Here is a 17,500-nt window from a genome sequence, read left to right as displayed (position 1 = left end):
TCAGTGACTAAGCAGTGTGTAAAGCCTACAATGTCTGACCAATTACTCATTGGTGAGATTGAGATTGGCGTCCTGCCTGGACACAGCGCTGAACAGAACAAACCCTCCCCCATGCCACACTCTCATGGCTCCTTCACAGTGTGTGTGTGTGTGTGTGTGTGTGTGTGTGTGTGTGTGTGTGTGTGTGTGTGTGTGTGTGTGGCACCTCACTTTCGTTTTAAATGTACTACGCAAATGAAATGAGCTTACTTACAGAAAGTACCGTGTGTGTGTGTGTTTGTGTTTGTGTAGTACATCTGTGCATCTATGTGTGTTTGAATAAAGACATTCCCGTTTTTACTCACACACCTTTTCCATCCGTATATTACTTGATGCTGCAAGTCTAGTACTAAATGGTTGCCTTTGTGCCTACATGTCATTTTCTACTCTCTTCATCTGTTCTCTCTCTTCTTCCCCCCTTCCCTCCCTCCCTCTTCCCCCCTCTCTCTCCGTAGGATCTTGTCCACAGTGGGCTCAGAGTTTGACCTGCGGACACTCAGAGCAGTCAGAGTGCTCAGACCACTTAAACTGGTGTCTGGGATTCCCAGTGAGTACCTGTGATCGCGCAAAGTGAGAGTTATGAATATGTTCCTCAGTTCTTCAAAGGGGAACACGAGACGGTACCAGATCACGTGTGAGAGTTATGAATATGTTCCTCAGTTCTTCACAGGGGAACACGAGACGAGACCAGATCACGTGTGAGAGTTATTAATATGTTCCTCAGTTCTTCAAAGGGGAACCCGAGACGTTACCAGATCACGTGTGAGAGTTATGAATATGTCCTCAGTTCTTCACAGGAGAACACGAGACGAGACCAGATCACGTGATGGAACTGAACCAATATATTCATAACAGCTTAAAGGATGTTATCTTTTAAGGGAGTTCACTCGATGTTAACCAATGCCAAGTGCAACACATACAGTATAGCTTTACTTTGCCTCACTGGCGATAATGGACAGCCATGCCTTGAAACTACCATCAGAGTCATGAACACAAGCTGAAAATCTTGCTGAAGTTGGGGGGCGGGGGGGGGGGGGGGGGTTACAGTATGGTTAAGACATGGTTAAAACTATGTGTCAACAGGTTATCTTATTAGGTGCATTCGGACACAACAGTTCATGGAGCACAGTTCTCCTAACTACTAGCTGGAGAGGCGAAAAATGGTGCTTCTGCTGCCTTGTCATGCACATTCTGTCATGGCTCCTGTGGAAAAAATAGGGAAAATATCCTACAACAAAGGAGGAGAAATGGTAAATAGGAAATCCGGTCAGAGAAACTCGTTAATCCCCAGTCCCATGCTGTCAGAGTGCACGAAAAATGGGGTGCTAGGAGCCTTATGTTCCAGGAACAACAAAAAGACGTTACAGTGCGTGAAAGGGGCCTATTCATCCTAGCGCTTGACACCTCTGTAGTCTGCGTGCCTGTCCAGGAGAAGTCCTGCTAAGCTATCGCATTGTTATGTGTCCTCCAGGTCTACAGGTGGTGCTCAAGTCTATCATGAAGGCCATGATCCCACTGCTGCAGATTGGCCTGCTGCTCTTTGTGGCCATCCTTATGTTTGCCATTATAGGCCTGGAGTTCTACATGGGCAAGTTCCACAAGACCTGCTTCAATAATATCACGAGTACGTCAACATAGCATCTTTTACACACACACACACACACACACACACACACACACACACACACACACACACTCTCTCTCTCACACGGAAATGCCTTTCCACTCTCAGTCACACTTGTCAGACAGACTCAGTGAGAAATAGGACTCAGACAGACGGAGTGAGAAGTCTATTCAGTGCAAAGCCTGTACAACCGTTCTTTGAGTTTTCACTGAGTGGTTGTGCATGGTTGGTTGTTCTATATGCTCTGAATAAATCTCTTACCTCATATGGTCTGTTGGTATGTACTCTAAAAACCATAAGATATTTGCGGGTGACATTTGCCCCGTTCTTGGAAGTAATACAATTTAGCTGTCCATGTTGTTGGAGTGACTTTCAAGTCCTACCTAGATCCTAGTATGCGCTTTTGGAAGAACTTGGAGAAGAAGGTGAAGACATTTATGAGGTGCTATGCAAAGAGTGGTCTAAGAGAATGGGTAAAAAGCCACAGTTCACTTGTCCCACAGCACATTTTATGTCAACTGGAACCATGTCCCCTTAAAGACGGTTAAAGAAGGTAAAACAGTATATTCACCAGCTGTAGTGGTAATGACATTTTTCATTGACGCGAATATGGAATAAAAGTCGTACACATTTTTTTTCCCTCTTTGTGATTTTCTCTCTCATTCTCTCTTTTGGTCTGGTCACGCACGGGATTGTATACTTATTCATGCACACACATACACACATACACACTCAGAAGCAGTGATACACTCCAACCCCACACCCTCCCTTACAAACACAAGCACGCTGTGCTGTCTGTCGCTGTGGATAAAAGTGTTTGCTAAATGTCATTCAACTTGACGTTCGCCTGCAGAAGAGATATATGACAAGCAGCCGTGTGGCGAGGCGCTGCCAGCGCGTTTGTGCCCCGAGGGCACCATGTGCACTGAGTACTGGATCGGACCCAACTACGGCATCACGCAGTTCGACAACATCCTGTTTGCCGTGCTCACTGTCTTCCAGTGCATCACCATGGAGGGCTGGACCGACATGCTGTACTATGTGAGTGTAACTGACCTGTGCTGTAGGAGTGTGACTGGACCGACATGCTGTACTATGTGAGTGTGACTGACCTGTACTGTAGGAGTGTGACTGGACCGACATGCTGTACTATGTGAGTGGAACTGACCTGGAGTATGACAGGACTGACAATATAGTATAAGAGTGTGACATGCTGTGCCATGTGAGTGTGACTGGACTGACAGTAGGAGTGTGACTGGACTGACCGTATAGTACAGGAGTGTGACTGGACTGACAGTATAGTACAGGAGTGTGACTGGACAATATAGTACAGGAGTGTGACTGGACAATATAGTATAGGAGTGTGACTGGACAATATAGTATCCTCCTGAGACCCGGCAATTCGTTTTTGTCCTCTGTAGGGGACATCAGTCTAAGTCTTATAAATGAAATACCATTCATGCCATGCCATCTATTTCAATCCTGTTGTACTCTCAAGAGGACATCCTGGGCGTTGTGGTCATGCCACAATTATGTGGGTTGGGTTAACAGATTTCACAAATTTTGTTTTCGAAATGGCGGCTATTGAGGTTTTTTTTTCATGTCATGGCAACAACAGCGGTAATTAAAATGACAGTCTCAACTTGAATTCAGAGAGATTTCAGAAAGATCCAGTAATTTTAACACCTTCAAAACACAACTTTTGTTCAGTGTCCCCCTGTAGTGGACATCGGGACTTAGTACCCCCTGCTTTTTAACCAATTTCTAAGTTTTAGAAGGCAGAGGGTTGAGTGAGACAACAAGGGCTTTTCTACTTATTTCTAATAAACAAAAGGAGATACACGATAAAAGGGGATTCCTTAAGGTAAAATACAGCCCCAGAAGCAGTATGTAAGCTAGAGCTTTAAGGTTTATTAAGAAATAAGAACATCATAGGTGAATTTGCCTCAATGTACATTACCCAATTTGTAAAAAGGTGTGACTGTATAGGAGTGTGACTGGACAAAATAGTATAGGAGTGTGACTGGACAATATAGTAGAGGAGTGTGACTGGACAATATAGTATAGGAGTGTGACTGGACTGACAGTATAGTACAGGAGTGTGACTGGACAATATAGTACAGGAGTGTGACTGGACAATATAGTACAGGAGTGTGACTGGACTGACAATGTAGTGTAGGAGTGTGACTGGACAATATAGTATAGGAGTGTGACTGGACAATATAGTACAGGAGTGTGACTGGACTGACAATGTAGTGTAGGAGTGTGACTGGACAATATAGTATAGGAGTGTGACTGGACAATATAGTACAGGAGTGTGACTGGACTGACAATGTAGTGTAGGAGTGTGACTGGACAATATAGTATAGGAGTGTGACTGGACAATATAGTACAGGAGTGTGACTGGACAATATAGTACAGGAGTGTGACTGGACAATATAGTGTAGGAGTGTGACTGGACAATATAGTACAGGAGTGTGACTGGACTATATAGTACAGGAGTGTGACTGGACTGACAATATAGTGTAGGAGTGTGACTGGACAATATAGTACAGGAGTGTGACTGGACTATATAGTACAGGAGTGTGACTGAACTGACAATATAGTGTAGGAGTGTGACTGGACAATATAGTGTAGGAGTGTGACTGGACAATATAGTACAGGAGTGTGACTGGACAATATAGTACAGGAGTGTGACTGGACTGACACTATAGTGTAGGAGTGTGACTGGACAATATACTGTAGTGTAGGAGTGTGACTGGACAATATAGTACAGGAGTGTGACTGGACTATACTGTAGTGTAGGAGTGTGACTGGACAATATAGTACAGGAGTGTGACTGGACAATATAGTGTAGGAGTGTGACTGGACAATATAGTGTAGGAGTGTGACTGGACAATATAGTGTAGGAGTGTGACTGGACTATATAGTACAGGAGTGTGACTGGACTATATACTGTAGTGTAGGAGTGTGACTGGACAATATACTGTAGTACAGGAGTGTGACTGGACTGACAGTATATTATAGGAGTGTGACTGGACCGACATGCTGTACTACAGTATGCGAGTGTGACTGGACTGACGATGTAAGTATGACTGATTGGTATTTTGGTATCAGTTTTATGACTAAAATGTGTTATGCTTTGAGTCTGACTGTGAATATGAGTACTATGTGAGAGTGACTCGACGGGCATGTACTATAGGAGTCTGGCTGCGTAATACGTTGTCAGTCTGACTGGAGTGACAATATGAGTTTGACTGATCAATGTGCTCTTTACAGAGAATGTAAGCAAAGCCAGATAGATAGAGAACAGGAGAGAGCATAGAGTATTGAGATACAGTCAGATATATTAGATATGAATAAATAACCAGCATGTGAAAGCAAGTGTATACGTAAAGCAATGGCAATCCTGAATAGCCTGACTAATGTCAGACCTCATCTCGATTGAGTTGGGGTCTGGGAGCCAGGCATTCATTTGCTCAAATTTGAAGTGTAGTTTATGAATGCCTAGAGCCGTTTATTGGTTGCTAAAAATGTCTATCAAAAATGTGTCTGTACGTAGTTCATAGCCAATTGTATCAGTTATACCAGATTACTTATTGTAGAGCGTTTTACAGTTTTTCTCAGTCGCTTTGGTACACTTCTCGAATCATCCTTGAGATTTGCTAAACAGTAAGTGCATTTCTCAAAACTATTTGTACAAATAGCAAAACACCATGGATTACCTGCAAAAGCCAGTTTCTTGCTCAAAATCCTTAGTCCATCTCTCAAAACTAAATATTTGTGTCAATGAACATGTCAGTGCATCAGGATGTCAAGTCTTTGTGTCATCGTGTATGAATAAGACAGTCAAATGGCTTTGTCATGTTGTCAGTATAATAGTGTAGTCTGAAGGGATGTTCTGATGTAAACTATGGCTAAAATTTGTATGACATTTTTTGTAAATTGCAGGTTACACCTTAGTGTACAGTATGTGGTAGTTTGATCGACAATATTCACATTTATGCTTTTACTGTTTTTTTACTGTAATTTGTTGTCAGACCCTGACGTTGTGTTACAGAAAGGAAAAGACAGCACTGCATAGTATAAAGGGAAAGAAATGAAATAAAGTAGAAATTTGACCATAGGACAATCTCGTTAGGGAAAACTGTAAATGCAGTGTTGTAGGAATTACAGTGCAGACTTCCTACACCTCCTGATGTTCCTGTCTTTTTGGCCACAAATTCTCATATGACAACATGTTCAACCATTTTGCATGTAAAGACCATGAAGTAATGCCTAAATGTTGTCGGGGGTGAGACTATTTAGGTGAGAATTGTACCGTACATGATAATTTGCATGGATGTACAGTACCAAAACATTTGCAACTTGATGAAAGGAATGAGAAACTGCTTTTTTGATGTGCACAAGTGACACAATGATGTGAAGATTGAACAGGTAGTTTTGAGAATTTCAATTCTGATCTGAGAAATGTACCAAAGCGACTGAGAAAAACTGTAATACTTTTTAATACTGCAATACATTTGATAAATTAACCTTAAAATACAAACTTGAGCTCAGATGCAGAGATGTTTAACAACAGAGGTGTGTATGTGTCTACAGTATGTGAGTTGTTTGTTGTCCAGTACATGTTGATATGCCAATGATGCAATATAATATAATAATATTCGCTACATATTTGACTCACCTCTCTTTCTCTCTCTCTCTCTCTCTCTCTATCTGTGTGTGTGTGTGTGTGTGTGTGTGTGTGTGTGTGTGTGTGTGTGTGTGACCCCACAGAGCAACGACGCCTCAGGGAGTGCCTACAACTGGATGTACTTTGTCCCCCTCATCATCATCGGCTCCTTCTTCATGCTCAACCTGGTGTTGGGTGTGCTGTCCGGGTTAGTCTAACACCAACACATTAACACTGACGTTTAGCACTCACTGTCAATGCAGTACACACTCACATGCTCAAGAGGAAGGAAATGGAGGAGTCGTTACGCCTCGTCCCCACCACCCTGGTCCAGTGCCTGTCTGTCTGTCTGCCTGCCTGTCTGTCTGTCTGACTGTCTTTTGTTTATTTTCTTTTTCCAATGTGTGGCCATTGGTCTCCTTAACTACCAGTCTTTATGACTGTCTTGTCTCCTATCATGCCTGTCTGTTTGTTTGTCTGTCTGTCTGTCTATTTGTCCTCACATTGTCTGCATGTCTCTGTGTCTGTCTGTGCATTGACTTGTCTGTCTGTCGCTCTATCACCATGTAAACTAGTTACTTGTCCGTCTGTCCAAGTGACTTGTGTGTCTCTGTCCTTTTTCCCTCTTTCTTTCTCTGCCTGTCTCTCTCTCTCTCTCCATCGGATCAAGTCTGTCTGTCTGTCCGTGTCTGTCTGTTCACCTGTCTTTGTATTGCTTTCGCTAGGAGCTCCCGGCACTCCGGTGCCCTCCCCCTTCTGTGTGTACTCCACTTCTTCCTCCCTCCTCTTCCTCCTCCCTCCTCTTCCTCTTCCTCCATAAGCTCCCTGCCAGAGGCCGTCTGTGTGCTCGCAGGTCATGCTTATCACAAGCCTCTGGACATCATTAGCTTATTAGGCTATAAGACCTCTGGGTATCAGCCCGGCCTTCCTCCCTCAGCCACACACACACACACACACACACACACGCACACACAGATCAGAGTGGAGAGGGGCGTTTAATCGGCATCATCCTCCCCTTATCAGCCTCCCGCCTCAATAGCATCAATAGCATCAATAGCGGTCTAGTGTGCGTTCACGTCTCTCGGCTCCCCCGCCCCGCCCCTCTCCGCCTGCCTGTCAATCCCCGCTACAGTGCAGCGCCACACAAGCCGCTTATGTACACGAGCAGCAGGGCTGCACCGGCCCGCCTGACAGGGGGAGCGCTCAGATTACACATATCTGTGTGTGCGGCTGACTTATTATCTGTCTGTCTGTCTGTGTGTGTGTGTGTGCGTCTGTGTGTGTGTGTGTGTGTGTGTGTGTGTGTGTGTGTGTGTGTGTGTGTGTGTCTGTGTGTGTGTGTGTGTGTGTGTGTCTTTGTCTGTGTGTGTGTGTGCGCGTCTGTGTGTGTGTGTGTGTGTGTGTGTGTGTGTGTGTGTGTGTATGTGTGTGTGTGTGTGTCTGTGTGTGGATGTGTGTCTCTGTGTGTGTGTGTGTGTGTGTGTGTGTGTGTGTGTGTGCGCGCGCACAGGGAGTTTGCCAAAGAGAGGGAGCGTGTGGAGAACAGGAGTGAGTTTCTCAAACTGAGGCGACAGCAGCAGATTGAAAGGGAGCTTAACGGCTACCTGGAGTGGATCTGCAAAGCAGGTATGCATTACACACACACACACACACACACACACGCACAACACACATACACGCACACACACGCACACACACACACACGCACACACACATACACACATTCTAATGTACACAGACATACAGTCAGTCTCTTTCAATGATACTCACAAATATTTCCCCACACACTCATATACATAGAAATACAACTGGAAATGAACTCTGGCATTGTCATGATTATGATCCCACAAATGACCAATAACCACGTTGTCCTTGTCTTCTGTCCTGTAGAAGAGGTCATTCTGACTGAAGATGGCAAAAACCCAGGGAACAAATATGATGGTACAAATTCACATTATGTGTTGATGTTAATGTGACTGTGTGGGGTTTTTTGTGTGCATTTGTATTGCTCGTAACTAGTGTATGTACATAATGTTGCATATTTGTGTGTGTGTGTGTGTGTGTGTGTGTGTGCATCAGCCAAGCGGCGGTCCACCCTCAAGAAGACTAAAACTGACCTGCTGAACCCAGAGGAGGGAGAGGACCACTTAGGAGATGCTGGTGGTGAGTGGCTTTTAGACATGATACTCTAATGTTATTCCAACATTGTTCCAACACCATCCCATCCAACAGGACTTCAACATTGTTCTAATGATATTCCAACACTGCTCCAACAGTACTCTAATGTTATTCCAACATTGTTCCGACAGTAATCTAATGTTATTCCAACACTGCTCCAACAGTACTCTAATGTTATTCCAACATTGTTCCAACAGTAATCCAAAATTATTCCAGCAGTATTATCATTTATAAATATATTGTGTATGATTGAATATATAAATCAGGGTTTTAAATATATTGCTGTTGTTTAAGTACATTGTCTTTCCCCTTCACCCCACTTTTTCACTTCTCTCTTCTCCCTCCCTTCCTCCGTATCTCTTTTCCCTCCCTCCTTCCCTCTCTCCATCCTTCTCTCTTCTTCCTCCCTCTCTCCTCTCCCTCCCTCTCTCCCAGGCCCGTTCGGCAAAGGCGACAACACGGCGATGAACAAGCGGGAGCGGCGCCTGCGCTTCTTCATCCGCAAGATCGTGAAGACGCAGGCCTTCTACTGGACCGTGCTCAGCCTGGTGGGCCTCAACACGCTGTGCGTGGCCGTGGTGCACTACGACCAGCCCGACCTCCTCTCCGACTTCCTCTGTGAGTGACAGGCCAGACCTCGTCCAATCAAAAGCCCCCAGTGAAACGAGACGAGTTTTAAAAAACTCATTTCAAGTCATTTCCTGCATACTGTATAGGCTGCATTGTGTAAAAGCCGCAGGACAGTGCAAGTTAAAAGAAACAAAACCATATTAACACCATATTAATTGCCCCCTGTATTAACCTCATAGCGGAAGAAATTTTGCAAAATCAATGTATAAGCCGCGGCTATTCCGGCTAATAGGCGGGAAATTACGGTATTGGTCTGGAAGCTGGGCTAGACGTCTGCCTGAAAACATAAATTCTTTATTCATCTAGATTCTTAATTATTTTATGTAGACTATTAATTACTTTATGTATCTAGAATATGGATTTGCTTACCAGTTCAACCTTGTCTTTCTCTTGTTTTCTCTTTCTTTTCTTTCTCTGTTGCCCTCTTTCTCTCGATCACTAATTTTGTCTCTTGGTCCAACCTCCCTCTTTTCTCTCTCCTCATTTCTTTCTACTCCTCTCTCTCTATCTCTCTCTCTCCCTCCCTCCCTCTCTTGCCTCTCTCTCCCTCTCTCTGTGTAGTCTATGCGGAGTTCATCTTCCTGGGCCTCTTTATGTCAGAGATGATGATAAAGATGTACGGACTTGGGACTCGGCCTTACTTCCACTCCTCCTTCAACTGCTTCGACTGCGCCGTGAGTACCTCCTGCTGCCCCATTTTTTCTTCCCTCTTCTCTCTCTCTTACCTCCTTTCTCTCTCTCTCTCTCTCCCTCCCTCTCTGTCCTTCTTTCTATCCACTTTTCTCCCCTCTCTTTCCTCCTCTTTCCTGAAAAATTGCTGCTTTGACCTCAACAAGCTGCTGTCCTGTCCTACATTTGAGTGTGGGGACCAGCTTCAGTCTAAGTGGCTCGTTAGTAGAACTCTTCTCTCTTCTCTTCCCGTTTTTGGGGTGATTTTCAGCTTCTCTTCTTTTTTTCTGTCCTGTCTGTGCTTTGTGTGTGTGTGTGTGTGTTTGTGTGTGTGTGTGTGTGTGTGTGTGGGCATACGTGTGTATGTGTACACAACAGGTGATCATAGGCAGTATCTTTGAGGTGATCTGGGCATGCATAAAGCCAGGCACATCTTTTGGCATCAGTGTCTTACGAGCTCTCCGTCTCCTGCGCATCTTCAAAGTGACTAAGTGAGTGCTCCTCTCTCTTCTCTCTCTCTCTCTCTCTCTCTCTCTCTCTCTCTCTCTCTCTCTCTCTCTCTCTCTCTTACACACACACACACACACACACACACACACTCACATACACACTTATTCCCATCAGTCACTGGTAGTAATCTGTAATCTGTCCCCAGTCATAATGCTAAAGTATATCTATGTATTTGTATCGCCACAGGGATATCCCAGGGCAGATTGCATGAGTCTGTCTGAGTCTATCTCTGACTCGAATCTGAACCCTCTTGCCATATCTAACTCTAACTCTCACAGATATTTGAAGTATTCACAGTGTTGAAGTTAGAGTGACTCCATTTGACTAGCTGTTCAGATCAAACTCCAACACCTTTTTGCACCTGAACATTTTAAAAGTGCTTTTAAACACTTTTTATTTAAAGCAACTGAACCTTTAAAGTCTAATGTTTGTTTTGAGTATTATTTGTTTCTCTTTCTTTCTTTCTTTCTTTCTCTCTTTCTTCCTCTCTCTCTCTCTCACACGCACACACAGATACTGGGCTCCGCTGCGTAACCTGGTGGTCTCTCTGCTCAACTCCATGAAGTCCATCATCAGCTTGTTGTTCCTACTCTTCCTCTTCATCGTGGTCTTCGCTCTACTGGGCATGCAGCTCTTTGGAGGACAGTCTGTACCAGCTTTTAGTTTCACCCTCACAAACACTCACAAACACATCACATCACTCTTCTCACCTTGTTAACTCTCACCCCCCCCCCCCTCCACCCCACTTTTCTGTCTCTATCTTGTGTAGGTTCAACTTTGAAGACGGCACTCCCCCAACCAACTTTGACACGTTTCCAGCAGCCATCATGACTGTCTTTCAGGTGTGAAGCAGCACCTATGTCATCATGTCGGACCTGAACTAAAAACAGAGGAGTAACATATACAGCAGTGCAGTAGTAGTGTGTCTCAGTAGTTTAATGGTTGATGGTAGAACGCTCTCTCTCTCTCTCCCTCTCTCTCTATCCCTTTCTCACTTTTTCTCTCACTTTCTCTCTCTCTCTCTCTCTCTCTCTCTCTCTCTCATGTGTGTGTGTGTGTGTGTTATGTCAGATCCTGACCGGAGAGGACTGGAACATGGTGATGTATGACGGTATCGAGTCCCAGGGGGGTGTGAACTCAGGCATGGTCTTCTCCATCTTCTTCATAGTGCTCACGCTCTTTGGCAACTGTATCCTTCTGCTACGCCCACACACACACACACACACACACACACACACACACACACACACACACACACACACACACACACACACACACACCCTCCCTCTCATACTCACACACACACACACACACACACACCCTCCCTCTCATACTCACACTCACACACACACTAACACTAACACGCATATACTGTACCCACACACACATAAACACACATATTCACACACTTGCTATTGCAAGTACACACAAACAATGTTGAATCTCCAGACATGTATCACATGTGTAAGTTTGTATCCATGTTGAAAACCTTAACCATGTTCCCAGACACACTGCTTAATGTATTCTTGGCCATCGCCGTGGACAACCTGGCCAATGCTCAGGAGCTAACTAAGGTATCCCATAATGCTCCTCCCTACCACGACCAAAATGTGGACAACACAACCAAGAAACCATGTGATAGTAGTCCATCTTGATCTGAAGACATGCTGTTGGACTTAGATTGTAGAGCTTATGTTTGTTGACCCATCGAAGCATCTACTGTTTCTGTCACATACTGTATCTATCTGCTGTCCCCCGGTGGTTAGCTAACATCATGCTATCTCTTTCTGAATTTAAAGTGATTTCCCGCATTGTGTATAAGCCGCAGGGCAGTGTTTTATGCAAGTTAAAGTAAACAAAACCTGTAGTAACCTCATAGCTGAAGAAATTTTGCTAAATCAATGTATAAGCTGCGACTAATAGTCGGGAAATTACGGTAACTGCAGTTATTATTTCATGAGCTGTATGTTATGAATGAGTGACAGACGGTGACACTATTGGGTGTGTTTCAGGACGAGGAGGCGGAGGAGGAGGCCTCCACTCAGAAGATCGCTCTTCAGAAGGCCAAGGAGGTGGCTGAAGTGAGCCCCCTCTCTGCAGCCAACCTCTCCATCGCTGCGTGAGTCTGCCGTCTACACACACACACACACACACACTCAGGCACACACACACGCTTACAACATCCAGAACAAGCATTCATATTTATCTTATATTGGAGACATAGACTTTTCGTGTAGGCCTACTCTTGGGATTTATGCACACACACATAAAGATAGCAAGCCCTTCCATGCAAATACTCGATATGAATATCTTACTAACAGAACTCCTTGTTATGCAAGGTCTTTCCTCTCTTTTCTTTAACATAGTGACACACGGTCTATTAACAACAAATACGGCCGCTAATTCGGAATAGAGAGGAGACGGCGAATACTACGGGACGCCTCGACACTTCTTACTTAATTCGCGACTTGATGGTATTAGCGAAGCCACACAGTTATCTTAGCTTAGCTGATCCCGTAGCATGGCCTTAGGCCCGCTCAGTAGCTTAGCCTGTCAGCTTAGCTTGATTATCCCTGTTCAGCAAATCCGTTTCAAATTCACTTTGCTCAATTATTCGCCGCGTTTCACACAAGGACTCCTGTCAGAACCCCCTTGAACTTAGTCAAGAGCCGTCGACAACTCCCCAACACGCACACACTCCACACACACATACACATACAGACACACGCACACACACACACGCACACACACACACACACACACGCACGCACGCACACACACACTCATCAACATACTATCAGGGGATGAGAGCTATAGTCGCTTGCAAGACACAGGCGAGGCGACCCCCTTGAGAGAAGGCCAACGAGCGGAGAGGGATCTTCAATCACAAGTGCTAGCAGCGTTAGCGCTCAGGCTAGCTCGTCCAAGGTGCTGCAGGTGAGGATCCTCGCGGCGAGGGTTTGTTTGGCCCTAGGGGCTCGAGGAGAGCTCTAAGGAGAAGCCAGTGGCGGACTCATTGACGCCCATGTTCTGAAGAGTCCCTGTCCCCACCCACATGCTCCTACTAACAAAACCAGTTGAGCTGCCCCCCCACATCTTTTTATTTGCATAATGTATAGACTCTTAAATGCTAATTATTAAGCGATGCCTGCTAGTTGCACGTTTACAAGCAAAAATGAAACATTCTCCTTAACTCCCCACCACCCCCATCCCCCCCTAAATGCACTTGTAACACAGAGTCTCCTGCATAGCTTATGTGAAGTATAAGTAAATCCAGTCTCATCCAGCCACCACATCCAAGCACTGCCCCACTGTTTGACACTGTGATGACTCAACTCAGCTCAACTCAACTCAAGTCCACAGCATTCACACTGGTGCCCCAGGGGCCTCTAGAGCCCTTGAGCACCCCCACCCAGATGAGTGATGTGGTGTGCATGTGTATTTTTGTGCTCATTGTGTCATCTTGCCCTTCCTCCTCCTCCCTTGTCCACTTCTCCTCCTCCACCTCCCTTGTCCACCTCCTCCTCCTCCATCTCCTCCTCCTCCTCCTCCTCCATCTCCTCCTCCTCCTCCTCCTCCACCTCCCTTGTCCACTCCTCCTCCTCCTCCTCCACCTCCTCCTCCCTTGTCCACTCCTCCTCCTCCACCTCCTCCTCCTCCATCTCCTCCACCACTCCTCCAACTCCTCCTCCTCCTCCTCCTCCCTTGTGCACTCCTCCATCTCCTCCTCCTCCTCCATCTCCTCCACCACTCCCCCTCCTCCACCTCCTCCTCATCCTCCTCCTCCTCCTCCTCCTCCTCCTTCACCTCCTCCTCCCTTGTGCACTCCTCCACCTCCTCCTCCTCCCTTGTCTCCTCAGAGTTTCAGTAAAAACTGAGCGTATCGATGCCACAGAGAGTGTACTGGACTGGTATTTACTTGTTTACTTTTACACCTTGTTTTTTGTTTATCTTCCCCACCTTTGTTTTTCCTTCTGGCTTTGACTTCCCTTTTGTTCTCCTTGTCCTCCTTCTCTTTGAGTTGAGGTGTTGTCGCTGAGTCCTTCTTTCTTCGTTTCTCTTTTGCTTTCTCTTGAGTTCCTAGTCCTGTGTTGTTGTGGCTCGTGTGCCGGGGGGTATTCCAAGTATGTGGTTTAGTGACAAACCTGGGTAAGTTAACTCAGAGTTAAGTGGTAAGCCTCCTAATAGAAGAACTGTACGGCTTTATTCTCAAAAACAAAACAATGCCATTGGGCTCTTGTTGTAGGAGGTTTACCACTTACTCAGAGTTAACTTACCCTGGTTTGTCACTAAACCACTTACTTGGAATATCCCTCTGGTGGTCAGTGTTGTTTGTTTGTTTGTTTGTTTGTTTGTTTGTTTGTTTGTTTGTTTGTTTGTCCGTCTGTCCCCCTGCCCCCTGTGTGTTAAGTATGCTGGAGTGGGTGACTGGGCTGGTGGGCTGGGAGTTGGTAGATTGGCTGGAGCGCATCTGGCTGTGGCAGTGCCCATCTCATACCAGCCTCCTGTAGCAAACGCGACTTCAGCGGGCACCCACATTACCCAATCAGAGAGCGGCGCTCGACTCCTCTCAGTTCACCAATGCCTCAACGCCACTCCAGCCATCATTGACTCTCACTGACACCTTTCTCATTGATTCTGTCTCATGCAAAAACGGCATTGCGAGTTCTAAGTGTCAACTGGCTTGCTCAGTGATAGATGCCATTAGCTTCAGATTCAGATAATGAGGCACCGGGAACTGCCATCACAATTTGAGTCTTTTATCTGTCAAATAGTCATTTATGCTGTCATCTAAATTTTATTACGAACATTAAATGGCTTGGCCACCATTGCACAACAAACCCCAACGCCGCCAATAATGGAAAATGATGGACCTTTACATCTTGACAACCAGAGTCGTAGAAGGTTTAGCGAACCCATCACGACGGACTGTCTGTCTGGACGTGTCTCTCTCTCTCTCACTGTGACTGACTCCCGATCTGACTGTTGCCTTGTCCTGCCATATCACTTCACCAGCAGACCTGAGTGTGTGTCTGCTTGCAGATCTTCAGCGCCCTGGGGGGGGGTCTCTGCTCTTCAGCCTCCTTCATTTAGAGTGCTTTTCTAACGTTAGTCCGTCTGGCTATATGTCAGAGTGCTGTCCAAACATGTCAGTGCCACTCAATCTCTCAACAACCTGTCTTTCCATACAGTAGTCCTGTCTGTCTGACTGACTGACTGACTATCATACTGTCTGACTGTTCGCTTGTCTCACCGACTTGTCCTTCCATACGCATCTGTCTATCTGTCTCTCTTACATGGCTGCCTGACTAACTCTCTCATCACTTTGAGTCCAGCCTCCATTCACGTCTACAGCTGAACCACAGTTGTTCTTTCTGTCAGAAATACTCGGTGTCGGTGTCCGCTTGCTCTTGTGTCTCTGTTTCACCTGCTTTGAATGAAGCAGCTAAAATGCTTCGTTGTGTATCATTTTTATTTGCCTTCGATACATTATAAACAATATATGTTGATTAAAATGACTTTTTGTAAGGTTTCATGTGGCCGGTCCAGGTATGGTCTCAAAACAGAAGGAGACAGAATCCCGTTTTAAACATATATTCTTTATAGCAGGTCCTGTGTGCATGTCCACCATTGTCATTGTTATGGGCATTGTTTAGTGTCTTAGAAGGGGGCCCTGTCATTGGTCATCGGCCGCAAGTCACAGGCTCTCTCATTGGCCGTCACTCAGGCTGTAGGGGTCATATCACTGCTCAGACGCTTCTTGGGGGATACGCCACTTCTTCCTTCAGCAGAAATGCCGATGTCAATTTCTCCTGATCTAACTCCTTGTCTTTGTTTTCTTTTACCTCTCTCCTCCTGTCTCTACCTTTCTCTCCCTTTTTCATCCTTCTATTCTTTTCCTTCCTTTTTCACCCTGATCACTTCATCACTGTTTCTCTCCTCCATTGTCTGTCCATTGCACTCTTCCCTCTTCATTACCCTTATCTCTCCATTTACCCCTCTCCTCTTTCTATGTCACCCTCTCTCTCTCCCCCTCTCTCTCTCTCTCTCTCTCTCTCCCCCCTCTCTCTCTCTCTCTCTCTCTCTAAGCAGCAAGGAGAAGCAGAAGAACTCGAACCAGCCCAAGTCGGTGTGGGAGGCGCGCACAGCTGAGATCCGCCGCCAGAACCTGATGACCAGCAGAGAGGCGCTCTACAATGAGCTGGACGCCGACGACAGCTGGAAGGTGAGAAAACAACCGTCTGGACAGAACATGCCCCGTGTCATACCCTGTGTTCATTTAAAGTTCATTTGAAATTCATTTAAAGTGCGCTATTTTGAAACTTGCATGGAATAAACAGATCCGTTGTCATGCTCAAAGGTACATAAAAGGGTATGCAATGTAATACACTATTCATATTTTGGAAGTGTAAAAAAATCAACTGTAGGCACCCACTATGGTTTAATGAAATCAATGTGAGTGTGTGTGTTTGAGGAAGTTGAAAGCACTTGAATAAGGTTCTATTCTTATTGGTAGATTCAACTCTTTACACAGGCTTCTGATTTGCTCCGTGTGGTTCTCATTTGCATAAAGTTGGGCAACTTTGATTCGACTGAAGAGGCGAATTCGCATCATTTCGCCCCACCAGAGCGAATTTCACTTCCCCATGCATTTTCAATGAGAGCGAGGCGAAATGTGTGTTGTGTGGAAACCCACCGTCAATTTGTAATTCATCGCTGTACCTGTCTCCACCCACCCCCCACCCCCCCACCCCCCCCACACACACACACACACCCCTCCCATCGTGGTTCGTACAGGTGAACTACCGGCAGAACCGGCCCGACGTGAAGACCCACCTGGACCGCCCGCTGGTGGTGAACCCGCAGGAGAACCGCAACAACAACACCAACAAGCCCCGCCCCGGCGACCCGCCCGAGCAGGCGCTCGACTACACCCAGCCCTGCCTGCGCCAGCCCGCCCGCCACGCGCCCGCCGCCCCCGCCGCCGGGAGAACCGGAGGAGCCGGACCCGCCGCGGGCGGCCCGCACCTGGCCCGCAGCCTGCAGTCCCTCCAGGAGGAGGCCGAGGAGGAGGAGGGCGGCGGTGGCGGAGGAGGAGGAGGCGGAGGAGGACGACGCCACCATCATCATCACCCCCATCACCACCGGCACCAGCACCGGGGCGAGGGCGGGGA

At 46.2% G+C, this 17,500-nt stretch overlaps 1 protein-coding gene across 1 annotated transcript in view; it reads left to right on the top strand.

Moving 5' to 3' along the window:
• cacna1ab (calcium channel, voltage-dependent, P/Q type, alpha 1A subunit, b) overlaps positions 1–17,500 on the top strand; it is a 113,919-nt gene that overhangs the window by 49,008 nt on the left and 47,411 nt on the right. The window contains exons 4-21 of the mRNA XM_062535145.1: positions 495–586; positions 1,511–1,663; positions 2,517–2,704; positions 6,443–6,546; positions 7,849–7,964; positions 8,229–8,279; positions 8,418–8,501; positions 8,952–9,134; positions 9,708–9,820; positions 10,194–10,306; positions 10,839–10,970; positions 11,095–11,167; positions 11,397–11,514; positions 11,832–11,899; positions 12,338–12,444; positions 16,419–16,551; positions 17,124–17,387; positions 17,481–17,500. The exon at positions 17,481–17,500 is cut by the window's right edge and continues 156 nt beyond it. Coding sequence (XP_062391129.1) covers positions 495–586; positions 1,511–1,663; positions 2,517–2,704; positions 6,443–6,546; positions 7,849–7,964; positions 8,229–8,279; positions 8,418–8,501; positions 8,952–9,134; positions 9,708–9,820; positions 10,194–10,306; positions 10,839–10,970; positions 11,095–11,167; positions 11,397–11,514; positions 11,832–11,899; positions 12,338–12,444; positions 16,419–16,551; positions 17,124–17,387; positions 17,481–17,500 — 2,112 coding nt within the window. The remainder of the gene's footprint in view (positions 1–494; positions 587–1,510; positions 1,664–2,516; positions 2,705–6,442; positions 6,547–7,848; positions 7,965–8,228; positions 8,280–8,417; positions 8,502–8,951; positions 9,135–9,707; positions 9,821–10,193; positions 10,307–10,838; positions 10,971–11,094; positions 11,168–11,396; positions 11,515–11,831; positions 11,900–12,337; positions 12,445–16,418; positions 16,552–17,123; positions 17,388–17,480) is intronic.

This window comes from Sardina pilchardus, chromosome 1, assembly GCF_963854185.1.
Source record: "Sardina pilchardus chromosome 1, fSarPil1.1, whole genome shotgun sequence".
NCBI classification, from domain to species: Eukaryota; Metazoa; Chordata; class Actinopteri; order Clupeiformes; family Clupeidae; genus Sardina; species Sardina pilchardus.
This window is presented reverse-complemented; position numbering and strand designations above follow the sequence as displayed.